This window comes from Typopeltis vanoorti, chromosome 21, assembly GCF_054136105.1.
Source record: "Typopeltis vanoorti isolate ZY-2024b chromosome 21, IOZ_Tvanoo_1.0, whole genome shotgun sequence".
Taxonomy (NCBI): domain Eukaryota; kingdom Metazoa; phylum Arthropoda; class Arachnida; order Uropygi; family Thelyphonidae; genus Typopeltis; species Typopeltis vanoorti.
Window position 1 is genome coordinate 17,202,412 of NC_143569.1, and position 12,866 is coordinate 17,215,277.

At 36.3% G+C, this 12,866-nt stretch overlaps 1 protein-coding gene across 1 annotated transcript in view; it reads right to left on the minus strand.

The window, feature by feature from the left end:
- Positions 1 to 12,866, minus strand: part of SdhA (succinate dehydrogenase, subunit A (flavoprotein)) — a 311,617-nt gene that overhangs the window by 155,303 nt on the left and 143,448 nt on the right. The window contains exon 7 of the mRNA XM_090411417.1: positions 7,982 to 8,130. Within this exon, the coding sequence (XP_090267543.1) occupies positions 7,982 to 8,130 (149 nt within the window). The remainder of the gene's footprint in view (positions 1 to 7,981; positions 8,131 to 12,866) is intronic.

A 12,866-nucleotide genomic window follows, 5' to 3' on the forward strand; every position in this document is an offset into this window, starting at 1 on the left:
TGAAATTGCTTAGGGGGCCCACTACATTGATTGTGCATTTGGAAGTGTCATTGGTAAGAAAGAGATCTGGGGTGTTTGAGGAGTGGTTTGGATTATCTGGTATTCTGGTTGGTATGTGAACATTTTGTGTAAGGTCATTCGTGATACAAATGTTTCAGCATCTCTGCCTGCTAGATCTGTACAACTGGTGGAGTAAAGCCAGTTGGTGATGTGGACATTAAAATCTCTTAGGAGAATGATTTCACTGTTAGGGAAGTTGAACTGGAGAAAATCAAATTCTAAGGAGAGTAAATTAAACAGCTCAGAGTGGTTGGTGGCATTAGGGGGAGTAGAAACAGAAAAGGAATTTCACTGAATGAGAAAGAGATTTTCAACCAAAGAAGGTCAAAGTTGGGCAATTCTAGGTTGGATGCTCTCTCTTTGGCAAGATATGTCTAAGCAGATATGCATAGACACCACCCTTGAATCAAAAGGAATTGCATTGTTTGGAAAGTTGAGATGAATGGTGCTGGGAGGGAGGGTAGGTGAAATTTGAGTTTCTGCCAAAAAAAAGTAGGTAGGGTTTGGTAGACTGGAGATGGTAGTGGACACTATTAAGGTTGGAATTGTTAGTGAAGTGGATTATGCAAGGGGGCTCTGTGGGACATATATTTGACTGCAAGAGTTTTGTATATTTCCTATGCAGTGCCTGCATATTGTTTTCCATGGTGGCTACTAGTGGATTCACTTGATTTCTGCACTAATTTCCCTTGTTTGTAGTCAATAACTCAACTGTTGTCTCTATTTGGGCATTTTTCTTCAAGTTGTTTTCAAAGTTAATGTCCTTGTTCTCTCTGGGGAAAAGTTAAGTCAGGTCAAGCACGTATGCACAACTGGAGGCAAGTATCCCTGAACTTGATATTAATCACTGGTATTAGTTTAGATGTGCTTGTCAGTGTGTTGCAAGTCACTTTCATGAGGAATGGAAAGTCTGTTCTGTCCTTTCTTTTATTTGTGGGTCCAAAACGATGGCACCTGATGATATTTCTAGAATCAAATTTTGAATTTGAATTCTCCTGCTAATTCAAGCAATTTACAGAAAAAAAATAATGTTGTTAGTGATTATGGGCAAGAGATGGCGTTGATGGTAGTAGTGTCGTAGCTGGAGAATTAAGTAGTGGTGGAGAGGATGAGATGTATTTAGTGAAGTAGGGTAGTGTGCCGTCCCACGATGAGTCCTTGGACTCCCTGGAAGTGTCATGTAATAATAATAATAATAATTTGCTGATCTCATAAATTAGTGATGTGCCATTTTCTGTCAGAAAGTTCAGAATAACAGCATTGAATTTCTTGTTTTTGGCCTCAATCAAGTCGTGTACCATTGATGCAATTAGGTCACAGAGTTCAATGGTGAGCAAGAGTGCACCTGCATTATGGTGCCGATCATCAAGTAGTTCAAGCTTAGCTTCTAGTTTATATTTTAGAGGAGAAAGTTTCTTTCATAGTGTTGAAGTGCTGTTTGAGGTTTTTGACTCATTTACCTAAGTTCAGAAGCTGCTTTGCAGTAGGATGGCATAGCAAACAGAAGCAGGTTGAGGTCAATAAATAGTTTGTTGTGCACTGATTCCTCTATTTTTGCAAGTGACTTAGCATGTAGCCAGTGGCAACAGAAATAACACAATACACCCTTTTTTTCTTATCAGTAAGATAAATTTTACGGCTGTGGCACTTTATATTATCATTGAGTTTGTTGGTGATCAACAGCACTCTGCTGGTAGGACGCAAGGTGCTCTTCCATCACTGGCCTTTGTTGCCATCTTTGCTTTGCAAAGTAGGCATAGTAGGCACTTGCACATGGCTGATATTTAATTGAAAAGATAACTGACTTTATGCATTACAAGTACTTACAGGTTGTGCATGAGTAATCGTCTCCTTAGTACTCATTTATTGGTTAATATGAGCGAAAAACACTTATAACAACAATAAAATGTTGGAGCACAAGTTTAAAGTAACTTATTCACAGGCACCATCTTAATGATTCCTCTCTCACATGTTCAATTTCTGCTTTGTGCCTCTTCTATTGTGGACAATGTCTTCTGAATTGGCCACTATTATTACTCCACTTTCTTCCAAAATGATTAGAACAAGAGCCACTGCTAACAACATCCATTTACAGTTCATCTTGAAACTCACCAAATCACCTTCACTGCCTCCTCTTTCATTCCAACTACTTCAGTTTTGTGGAACAGCCTGGCCACTCTGCCTTCCCCAAAGAATACAACCTTCAGTTGTTAAAAAAAAAAAAAGTAAACAGATTCCTCCTTTCTTTTTATCCTCTTTACCACACATGACACTGATCTGCTATAGGTCTTGTGACTTCCTGTGATGTCTGGGTCAGATATAAAAAGTTATCAGCTTCCCACTTAAAGATTGGAAAAGGAAGGAAAAGTAAACAGTTAAGTCAACGGCAGTGAATATTTGAGTAGCCATGTGGAAAAAAACTGTGTTGCTTTCTGTGTTTGAGAGAAAGAGAGGTTTTTGTTGTTAATATTCTCTACAATTCATCCTCTGATATTACTTCAAGCACTACCCCACAGAGTAGTATGTTTAAATATCCCATTAAGAGAAAAGGAGTGGTAACTGTAATATGACATCAAAATCATGCTGAGAGATAGCAGCAGAATGTAAGTAGATGCAGCACACCATTATAAGAGATCCAACTGGGAGTCAGATGGCAACTTCCTCGATGTTGGTATTAAGTGGGACTTGATGGAGGAGAGCATCAGGGGAAAATTCTCCATGCTTGCTGCAAGCTCATTAATTGAGAAAGAAGTAATATTTATTTGTTAATAAATGCATGCATTCATAAGCATTCCATTTAGGCTTTTATTTTTGTAGACAGAAGACGTCTTAAGCTTGCACGGCAATAATTGAGCTTTGCGTTGTGTATCGAAGGCTGATACTTGCTTGTCTAGTCAAAGCTACCTTGGCTTCCTCGGTTGTAGGAGCTTCCAGGTCCTCACAGCAGGAATGTGATTTCATGTGCGTGCATAGCCATTTCACGTTGTCTCACTCTGTTGCTTAAACACAGGCCATACACAGTCAACGTAGCTCTAGCCAGAGAGCTTCAGCCAGCCTTTACAAGTGTGAGTGTTAGAAATTAAAACACAATTTTATTTAATGCTGACCATAAAAACAAACTTATATTATAGCCTACCAGTTTCGCCAGTAGACTGTCTGGCTTTTTCAAGGCATTTATGAAAAGACAAAAACTAGTAAATGCAAATTGAAAGGAACATAAAAAACGTTGTAAACCAACTAGTAGCTAAGGTTACATGTTCACATGACAGAGAGGACTTACTGTTCTTATTCATTATCATGCATGCGTGTTTGTTGTAAACGTGTAATGTGATTATTAGATATATGAAGAGCCAAAGGCTTCAATTCGGCGACATATGACTTGTTTAAGTTAAGGGATATTACATCCCATATCGTTTCTTAGCCGAATAAGAAACTCAAAGAGTTTCATGCCGAATATAGTAGAAACTATATAAAGTTCGGCGATTCCAAGCGTAAGCAAATACCTGGATACTACAGCAACTGACCCTTAAGGTAGTGCAAGCTGAGGCAACTCATGTCAAAGGTGGAGCAAGCTCCAATCACTATTCTTGATATTTACCCATAATGTGAACTTAGCTCCTAGGAGCTGTATTACTGAACAGTAATATATATATATACCCAAAAGATAAGGTACCTTTCTACAAATATTCAGGAGTAGATTACATTCCCTGCTCCTGTGGTCTTGCCTACATAGGACAAACTTCACAGAGTTTAGAAATCAGACAAAAAGAACATGTTGGTGATGTAAACCACAACAGAAGTATCTCTTCCGGCTTAGAACATCATTTCTATACATCTAACCACACAATAGAGTGACAAAACAGCTCCATGCCATATCTCGATGATGACTACAGACATCGTTTATTCAAGGAAGCCACAATAGTGTCAATAATCGGCAGAAACCTCAACAGAAATCAGGGTGTAATTCTAAACAGTTTGTGGAAAAACCTTATCCTCTCTCTTAATCAAGCTGAACTACAGCTAGCCAGTAATCACATTACACGTTTACAACAAACACGCATGCGTGATGATGAATAAGAACAATAAGTCCTCTCTGTCACGCGAACGTGTAACCTTAGCTACTAAGTTGGTTTACAACATTTTTTTATGTTCCTTTCAATTTGCATTTACTAGTTTTTATGTCTTTTCATAAATGCCTTGAAAAAGCCAGACAGTCTGCTGGCGAAACTGGTAGGCTATAATATAAAAGTTTGTTTTTATGGTCAGCATTAAATAAAATTGTATTTTAATTATAAACGACCAAATATGTTTAGTTTAAGTGTGAGTGTTGCTTGGGAAAATTAAGTTACAACCAATTTTTTATGACGATGTTATTGACCAGTTCATAAAGAAGAACCATAGGGTAGAATTTGTATTCAAGTAGCTAAATTGAAAAAGATAGAATATCATTTGTAAAATAAATGTTGTATTTGTATGATTAAATGTACATAAATTTCTAAATATATAGTTTTAAATCAGTAATTCATTATTCCGCTAATCAGACTTCAATCACATCTGTTACTCCCTGACTGATAACAAGAGCAAGTGTGAATTTCAAGACTAGCATTCACCCTAGAGAGTATAGTTGCTCACATGGATTGAGATTCCTCCATGAGCAAGTCTATTCCCCCCCATCCTGTCCTTATGAATGAGGACTACGTTTTATATTGTCAGATCATCACCAGGATTTAAGTACTTTTTTTTTTTTTTTTTTTTTAACTGTGGTTCCCACCCACAAAAGGTTATTTACCCCTATTTTTATGTTTTATATTTAATTTATTTTTTACATAGTCTAAAAACCCTGCTCTAGAGACCAAACATTGAACTATTTCAAGCTTCCAGTAAGCAGGATGGTGGATCCACACCAGGTAATGAAATTCCACTCCCACAAATGTTCCCTCTAACCTATGTGCATACACACTGGTCAGAAAGGGAGCACACATGCCAAATAATTGCATGCACAAAATTTTTGCTTCCAGAATTTCTTATCATCATCATCATCATCAAATTCCTGCCATGTACCCTCAAGGGGTGTACAGGATATGACAGTACTACATGAAAAAATTACATCATTACTAACTTCTGGTGATGTTGAGTTGGGGTTTGTTTTCAGATTTGTTCCAGTAGCTGACTTTTCGCTGTTCGCCCTGGTTCCCTGGCGAAAACAATGGGGGCCTTGTTTAACCGGGCGACGCCCCAGCCGGCATGAAATTTTGTCATATTGTACCATCATTTTTTATTTTGGTTTAACCAATAAGAATACAATTTGGTCGGCTAAATCCCAAATTGCCAGCCCATCCTCGTTCGTTCAGTATCAAAGTAGATACCCAACAGGGTGCACCACGAGAAGGTGAGGATTGGACATTAGGTCAGAAGCCCTGGTCGGTTCTCCGCATTCCTTTAAAGGCTATGTGGAGGTCTCCTCTCAGTTATACAGCTTTGACCCTTAAGCACCCAGAATTTCTTATTTAGTCAATTTTTGAACATACTATAAAAACAAATTATATGCTAAAATCATACTTGCCAGTTATTTTGTTTAGCAATTACTCCAGTGTCTCCACTTCAATATTATTCTAAACCAGAGATAGTGGTGTATGTGCCAAAAGTGCACTGGATGATTAGAAGTGGCACATTGGGCCCCGATGATGATGATAAATAAAAAAAAGTAATCCTGTTTATGCAAAAAGCATTAACCAAAAACCGATTTGTAAGGGAAAAAAAAAAGCTAAAACTTAATTATTTTTAGCGATTTTATTGTTTTATGCCCATCTTTTGCACATTCACTTGTTTGATCCTGAGGTGCGAAGTGTTACCAACAGTGGTTCATTGCAGGTTTTTGTCAGTCAGTTTACAATTGATACTTGTGTGTTATGGAGTTGTGCTTTGTTCTTTCTTTGTAGACATTTGCAGCTTTGTACTTTTTTGAAAATTAAGCCTTGTTTTTACATTCAGTTACCCAACACAGTGCAAAAGAAAATGAGTAAAAGAAAAACAGAAGGTGATAATAAGCATGAATTCAACGAACAATGGGAAAATGAGTTCTTATTTATAGTGAATGCACAACAATTTTCGTCAGGAAAATCATTGTGCATAGTTTGTGAAAACACTTTCTCACATAATAAGACGTGATCTTAATAGACAATATAAAACACAACATCAGACTGGGGTAAAGGCCAGTCCTGAAGATACTTTCAGGCGCAAACTTTGTTTGCTCACACTTGGATAAAGGATTAAACTAATTTTATTATACTCTAACCAAGTGAAAAATAAACTTTCAACATCTTTCTCTAAATCCGGAGTAATTTATTAAAAAAGGGTGGCACACCATTTGGCAACTCCTATAGGTAGAGATGACCTGCTAATGCTTCTGCCTGGTATCTCCACTTGGGCCTGGCTCCCACTGAAAAGACCTCAATAAAGGTCAAAACTAGTCTGGGTAGTGGCCATTCCCAGAATGCATAACATTAGACATATCCGCAAGGAGATGTGTTTTGCATTATAGGAGATACTGAGACAGGAGTGTTGGTAGCTTGCTCCACCTTTGCAACGAGTTGTCCTGGTGCTGTACCACCTTACCCCAGTCCTGAAGATACTTTCAGGCGCAAACTTTGTTTGCTCACACTTGGATAAAGGATTAAACTAATTTTATTATACTCTAACCAAGTGAAAAATAAACTTTCAACTTTCCTCGCCTTTGTTGGTTCACTCTAATTATTTCCTGCAGCCTGATGGTATATGCATAGGGTTTAGTTGCTGTAAACCAGCAATATTTCATTCATGTTTGGCATATGGGGTATGGCAGTGAATCAATTCCATCAGTTTAGACTTCTAAAGTTTAGTCCTATACAGTGCAATCAAACAATCTTGTTTATCTCAAGAAGAAGAATGTCTTCAGTCCCTTTTCAGGCTAGATTGTACTATCATCAACAAAACTATGTTGAAATTAGGAAGAGAAGAATATATATGTATGTATGTATAGAGGGAAAAGAACAGTGCTGGGCACTTGTGTATCTGCAAGGAAATGTGAGAGGAGGGAAACCATTCACTACAATGCAGAGAATCAAAGAAAAAACTGGCTACCCAACTGCAAAGCACAGAAAGCGTGCATAACATGATACTTTGCTAAATAATACAATGCCCGACTCAAATGACCTTGGAAATATCACAATCAACTGAAAAGGTTTCCACCGCATGTCCAGAGGAAAATAATGTTGTTAAGCACCTTCCACTGAGAATTAAGCATGGCAGAATTCATACTGATAATGATTAAACAGGAAATGTAAATAAGTTGACTGTTAATGATTCTTCATTGTTTTAGAGAGAAGTGAGGTGAGAAGAATGACTTGTTGGTTTTAATGATAGACTTGTTTTAATAATAGCAGGCTTGCATCTGAGGCAGATGCAAGCCTGCTATTAGTAAGTATAGAGATGATAAAAAAATAGGTGTTATTTCCAGAGTAAAATAGGGAACTACGAACAGAAGACGTCCATAACTAAGAAATTTGAAATTCTTCTGATGTCTATGTAGCAAAATGACCAGAGGACATGAAGTAGTCTATTTTTGGTAAAGTATTGCCTGGACAGTATCATATTAATGTGGTACTATTCTTCTGGACATGAGGCAGAAGCATGTAAGGGCACAAGTTGCACCCAACAGGCTCAACAGCAGACCAGAAGGCATGGTCTGCTGTATAAGAAAAGTTTTCAACATTGTCCTTTCAGATTTAGATTTGTTGATTAATGAAGTAATCATTTACAATTTTTATAAATATTATTTATAAAACTATTTCACAATGTAAGTCTGTATTATTCAAGAAAAATTAATCTTTTTTTTTTTTTTATTTGCACTACATTATGCATAAGATGAAAACAAAACTCTTACCCTGTTGCTATGACAGTGTTCTTTGCTCTAAACCTATGCAATGATCCATCCTCTAAACACAGTGCAATTACACCTCGACATTCATTGTCCTCCATCAGAAGATCTAGTGCAAAATACTCAACAAAGAAATTGCAGTCATAGCGGAGAGACTGTAACAAAAATTAACATAAAACAAAAGGTGAACTTAAAGGAAATTACTATGGCTACAGTGATATGTCACATCGATAAAAGTTCTAAGAAGTACATTTAAAAAAATTACACATCTCAGAAAAACAAATCTTAGTCTTTTTAAAAAAGATTCAGATTAAGAGAAACCAATGTCTGTGATTGCAAATTTCTTTAAAAACAATGTGATAGATTCAGGCATGATCTCTGATCTAGATGCTGATCTAGAGCATGGGTTAGCAAACTAAGGACAGTGTGCCTGATTCAGTCCACCACTGATTACTGTACAACCCGCAAGTAAAGAAATGCTTTTTAACTGAATTTCATAATAGAAATTCATGAAATTGCTGTTTCAGTATCCATATGTTAATGGATACCATAAGCAATGTTAATGCAATGCAACCATGCTCATTCATTTCCATACTGTCTATGGATGTTTTCTCACTACACATGTACTTGCAGCAGTTACCATATGTTATACTCTTGTTGCCATGTGCTGCTGCCCATGTCAATCACAGCACTAACTTGACAGTATTATGAGTGAATAATATGCTCAAGCGAAATCTTTTAAAGAATTATAACACTAGAGGAAAATTCACAAATACTTTATTAGCGTAGAATATTCATCTCAGTATCATAGGCAGTGTCAGTACAAGATCACAAAATGACAATTAAACATTAACAGACAATTCTTAAAAAAAGCAGCACCTAAGGAGCTAATATGAGGTAAATAAAAAGGTCAGTAAATTTCCTAACTTATTTAAAAAAAAAATATATATATATATATATATATATATATATAACATATAAGAAAGTTTTAAAGCAAATAAAAGTTGAGCAGCTCTCAGATGTGAACTGTAGACTAAAATACACAAAGATTATTGGAGAAAAAATGAAAGAGTTTGAGAACAGGAATCAAACCTTGGAGATTTGGTGGCAAACTCTGAAGAAAACATTGATTGATTCTGCCAGAGAGGCATGTGGAGAGGTTGTGTGCAAGGATAAAAAAAAATCAGAACTCCCTGGTGGACACAGGAAGTTAAGGAGGCAGTGAAGAAAAAAAAGAAAGCATATCAAACGTTCTGTCAAATAAGTCAGCTTGTGCTCTTAGAGAATATAGAGACAAATGCAAGAATGCTAAACACTGTGTAAAACTAGCTAAACAAAAGTCATGAGAGGACTTTGGCAAGAATATAGAAAATAAATATCAAGAAGGTGGCAAAATATTCTGGAGGTTGTTGAAGAAACTTAGGAATGGAAAAAAGAGTGCTGTAAAAGGAGTTAGAGATGATAAAGGTAACATGAAAACTGCAAAAAAAGATATCCTTGAAGTATGAAGTAATTATTTTGAAAAACTGCTAAATGAAACAAGCAGTTATGATAGCACAGTGGTAAAAAACACTGACCAGGCATGCAGTCAGGAATACATATCCATACTTGAAGTAGAAAAAGTCATCAAAGGCTTGAAATGTGGAAAGACAGCTGGAGTAGATGATATTCGACCAGAAATGCTGAAGTATGGTGGTATAAAATCTTACAGTGGCTGCACTGCATAGTTCAGAAAGCCTGGACAGAGGGACGAATTCCCGATGACTGGAGTAGAGCTCTCATAGTACCCACATATAAGAAGGGAAATAAAACTGAATGTGAGAATTACTGAGGTATTTCACTACTGAGTGTTCCTGGCAAGATCTATGCAAGTATACTTGAGAAACGGTTGAGAAGAATTGTGGAAGAAAAGCTTGGTGAAGAACAAGCGGGATTCAGGCCAAACAGAGGATGTCAGGATCAATCTTCACTTTACGACAAATAGTCGGGAAAGCATGGGAATATAACAAAGATCTGTATTTAAGTTTTGTCGATTTGGAAAAGGCATATGACAAGGTGCCAAGAGAGAAGCTATTCAATACGCTGCAGTTATATGGTGTCAATGGGGCATTATATCAAGCAAAACGTAGTCTTTATTTGAGTTGTAAGTCAGCAGTTAGAATTGAAGGAAGTACAGGAAGATGGTTTAATGTTAAATCTGGTGTGAGACAAGGATGTACATTATCCCCTCTGTTATTCATTATCTATATGGATCACATTATGAAGGAAAGTGGTATTAAACATGATATCAGAATTGGAGATGTTAATGTCAGCTCTTTGCTTTATGCGGATGATGTTATACGTCTAAATAAATCTGCTACAAGTCTGCAAGATTCTCTGACTAAATTGAATAGTTGTTGTAATAGATATGGTATGAAGGTCAGCAATAAAAAGACAAAGACAATGAAAATAGGCAGAATCATTGAAAATGTCAACTGTGTTGTGAATGGAGAACCTGTGGAACAAGTAAAACATTTCAGCTACTTACGCACGATTTTTACTGAAGATGGTAAATTAAATATAGAAATAGACAACAGAATCAGCAAAGCTGGTATGGTGGGAAGTCGATTGAATAAATTGATATGGAATAAGAGAGAAATTAGTCGTAACACTAAATTAGCTGTATACAAGACAGTATTGAAACCAGTTTTAACTTATGGATCTGAGAGCTGGGTCAGAAGTAAAACACTTGACCAAAGACTAGAGACTGCAGATATCAGAGTTCTGAGAAAGATTATAGGCGTGAACAGATGGCATCAATGGCAACATCATATTAAAAACGACGATATTAGGAAAGAACTTGATATTGTCAGAATCCAGGAATGTGTAAGTAGAGCTAATCTCAGGAGGTATGGTCACCTAAACAGAATGGGTGAGGAAAGATTAGCAAAACAAGTGTTCTCTGCCAGGTTGGCAGCAAAACGACCCAGAGGAAGACCAAGATATAGGTGGATTGATACGGTACAAAGTGCCTTAGACGATAGAAATATAAGATCTGATAATGTTGGAGTCTTGACAAGTAACAGACTGATTTGGAGGAAAATTGTAGATAGGAAGTTAGTAATGATATAATTTTTTCATGTAGTACTATCATATCCTGTACACCCCTTGTGGGTTCATGGCAGGAATTTGATGATGATGATGATATTTAGATAGACATTAATTAACTCCTTTGGAACTACATATCTCAGACTGATCCTTGGATACACCTAGATGGACCACATCACTAACTCTGCTGTGCTAAATCTGGATAAGCAAGAACCACTTGTCAATATAGTCAAAAAACTACAACCTAGACCCTGGGAACACTTTGTCTTAAAATTTTATTATGGGTTGGCCCGTTTCAGCCCATGGCAGGGTAGCCATAAAACACGTGTTTGTTTTTGGTCCATCGATTTGTGAACAGTGACTGGTTAGTTTTCCCTCTGTGTCTAGTGAGCGACTGAGTAGAGTGTGAATTGTAAATTTACAGTGAAACAAATTTAAACATAAAAATACATTTTTAAAAGGTAAGTGTATGTAATTTAATATTATTTTACTTGTTAGTTTTATGATTATTTTTGCTTTTAAACTGAAATAATTTAATTTAGGATTAATTAGTTAATTTTTAATAAAATATGCTGGTTAATTTTTTTTATATATGAAATTGTGCTAAAAAACTATTAATTCTGAATACTTTTTTCCCCAAGAATTAAAGATCATTAAAATCGATGCAAAATGAAAATAATGTATTTATAGTTGACATCGACAAATAATTACATCAAAAAAAAGCTAAAAGACATTTATTGATGTAATTAGTTAATTAAATCAATAATCATAAAAATTTATTGATTCAATTATTTGTCTCCAAGCTTTACCACCACCACCCCCTGGAAAATTTTCTGCAGACACATGCCCATGCATAGTCAAATTGATGTGAAATTTGTAGCATGGATTGCATAACCTACATGACAGCACACCCAACCGAAATGAGCACGTGTCGCCACTGATATATATATATATTTTTTAAAAAAGTGATATACAGCTGTTTTTAGATGACGCAAAGTTGGCGAGAGTTAAAACTGAATTAGGTGGATGGAGATATCAGTTTAATGATGCAAAGTATAAAATCTTAAAAGTTGGGAAGCAAAGATATGATGCAGAGTATAGGATTAATGGAGATATTTTAGAGAATGTGGAGGAGATGAAAGATCTGAGGATGATGGTGGATAGGGACTTGAAATTTCATGGCCATTTTGGTAAAACTGAGAACACAGCAGAATATGGAAATCATGCAGAGAACACTGAGATGTTGAAGTAGGATGTTTTGATTCTATTGTACAATGCTTTGATCTGGCCACATATGCATTATTGGGCACATATTTGATAGCCTGGTTTTCAAAAGGATGTGTTGGAGAGTGTTCAGAGACGATTGACTGTTCATTTCTGGTCTCTGGAATACAGAATTTGTGGACAGATTGAGAGAATGCAAATTACAGAGCCTAGTGGAAAGAAGGAAGAGGCGAGACATGATCGAGACATATAATAAGTTGGTAAAGATAATTACTAGATTAATGTGGATGAGATTTTTGATAAGATATCTGGAAATGAGAATAATGAGAACCGATCCATGGAAGCCATATAAGTGGTTGTAAGCAAGGGAATGAAAAGCAGATTTTTTTTTTTTTTTTTTTTTTTTTTTTTTTTTTTTTTTTTTGTATGGAGAGGGTGATTGGAATGCATTGCATGAGAGTGTAGTGAGAGTGCAAGGACAGTGAATGCATTCAAGTGAAGGTACGATGAGCTGTTCATGTTAGAGAGACCTCCTGCAATAAGTCTCTTGACTCCATGGAGGTCTGATGATAATAATAAT